The 1,164-nt window shown below is 57.1% G+C and overlaps 1 gene segment (V, D, J or C); it reads right to left on the bottom strand.

Annotated features, from left to right (window-relative positions):
- Positions 1–387: 387 nt before the first annotated feature.
- On the bottom strand, positions 388–883 carry LOC103584664 (the record flags this gene model as incomplete). The annotated part of the segment is given in 2 exon segments: positions 388–722; positions 832–883. Coding segments are annotated over 2 exon segments (381 nt in total), but the record flags the coding sequence as incomplete, so codon positions are not given.
- Between the last annotated feature and the right edge of the window lie 281 nt (positions 884–1,164).

Raw genomic sequence — 1,164 nt, forward strand, 5'->3', positions numbered from 1 at the left:
CTGCAGGCACCTTGACCTGGGACTTCCAGCCTCCGCAACAGTGAGAAAATAAATTACTGGTGATGAGTGGTGATGTCACCCAGTTTTTTGCTAGGGAAACCCCAGCGGATTAAACCATCCCTCATGGACTCTGTTTCCAGGGCAGCCTGTGCCTGGTGTGCAGAGATTTTTACTTGATTTAAAAATATCAGACCATATGTTGCTACCAAGGACAGGTTAGTGGGCAGAATTCAAGAGAACACTCTCTCTAGACAGAGTTATCTCAAGTGGGCCTCAGACGCCAGTTTTAGGCAAAAGAAACAAAGAAAGGAAGCAGCTGGCTCGGCTGCTGGTGGAGACCGCACTGGGAAGCACAATCTCTGGGCAGACGGCGGGTTCTTGTCTCACTTCCCCGCTGGCCTGGAGCACTGTGCGAGCACCAAGGCTGCTGTCATAGGACTGACAGTAATAATCAGCCTCGTCCTCAGGCTGGAGCCCAGTGATGGTCAGGGAGGCCGAGCTGCCAGACTTGGAGCCAGAGAAGCGATCAGGGATCCCCGAGGCCCGATTGCTGTTACCATAGATGAGGAGTTTGGGGGCCTTTCCTGAGAGCTGCTGGTACCAGTGCACATTATAGCCACCCCCGATGTTGGAGCTGCTGCCGGTGCAGGAGATGGTGACCCTCTGGCCCAGGGCCCCAGATGCTGAGGGTGGCTGAGTCAGCACAGACTGGGCCCAGGAACCTGGAAGTGGGAGAGACACAGACATGGTGATTCTGGGGTAGAGACAAGAGGAGACGGCACGGCCCCATGGACTTCCCAAGGTCCTTTCCTTGGCCCAGTAGATAGTCACCTGTGCAGTGAGCAAGGAGGGTGAGGAGGAGAGGGGTCAAGGCCATGGTGGAGATTGTCCCCGAGTCCTGTCTCTGTGGCCCCGCAGCTGAAGCAGAGCTTCCCCACATCTGTCCCTTCCCCTCTTCATACTCTGACAGGGGGAGGGTCCGTTCATGCAAATGAGACACTCCGTCCCCCCAGCTCTTTGACACCACACTGGGCCCTGAGTCAGGCCCCTGTGTCTGAGGATGTTGGGGGCTGGGCATGGATAGGGCCATGTGGGCCCAGGGAGTGGGGAGGTCACAGCTGTGAGCCCTGAGCAGATGGCACCAGGCAGGGCCAGGAGGCTGGT

Source organism: Galeopterus variegatus, unplaced genomic scaffold (assembly GCF_000696425.1).
Source record: "Galeopterus variegatus unplaced genomic scaffold, G_variegatus-3.0.2 Scaffold75958, whole genome shotgun sequence".
Taxonomy (NCBI): Eukaryota; Metazoa; Chordata; class Mammalia; order Dermoptera; family Cynocephalidae; genus Galeopterus; species Galeopterus variegatus.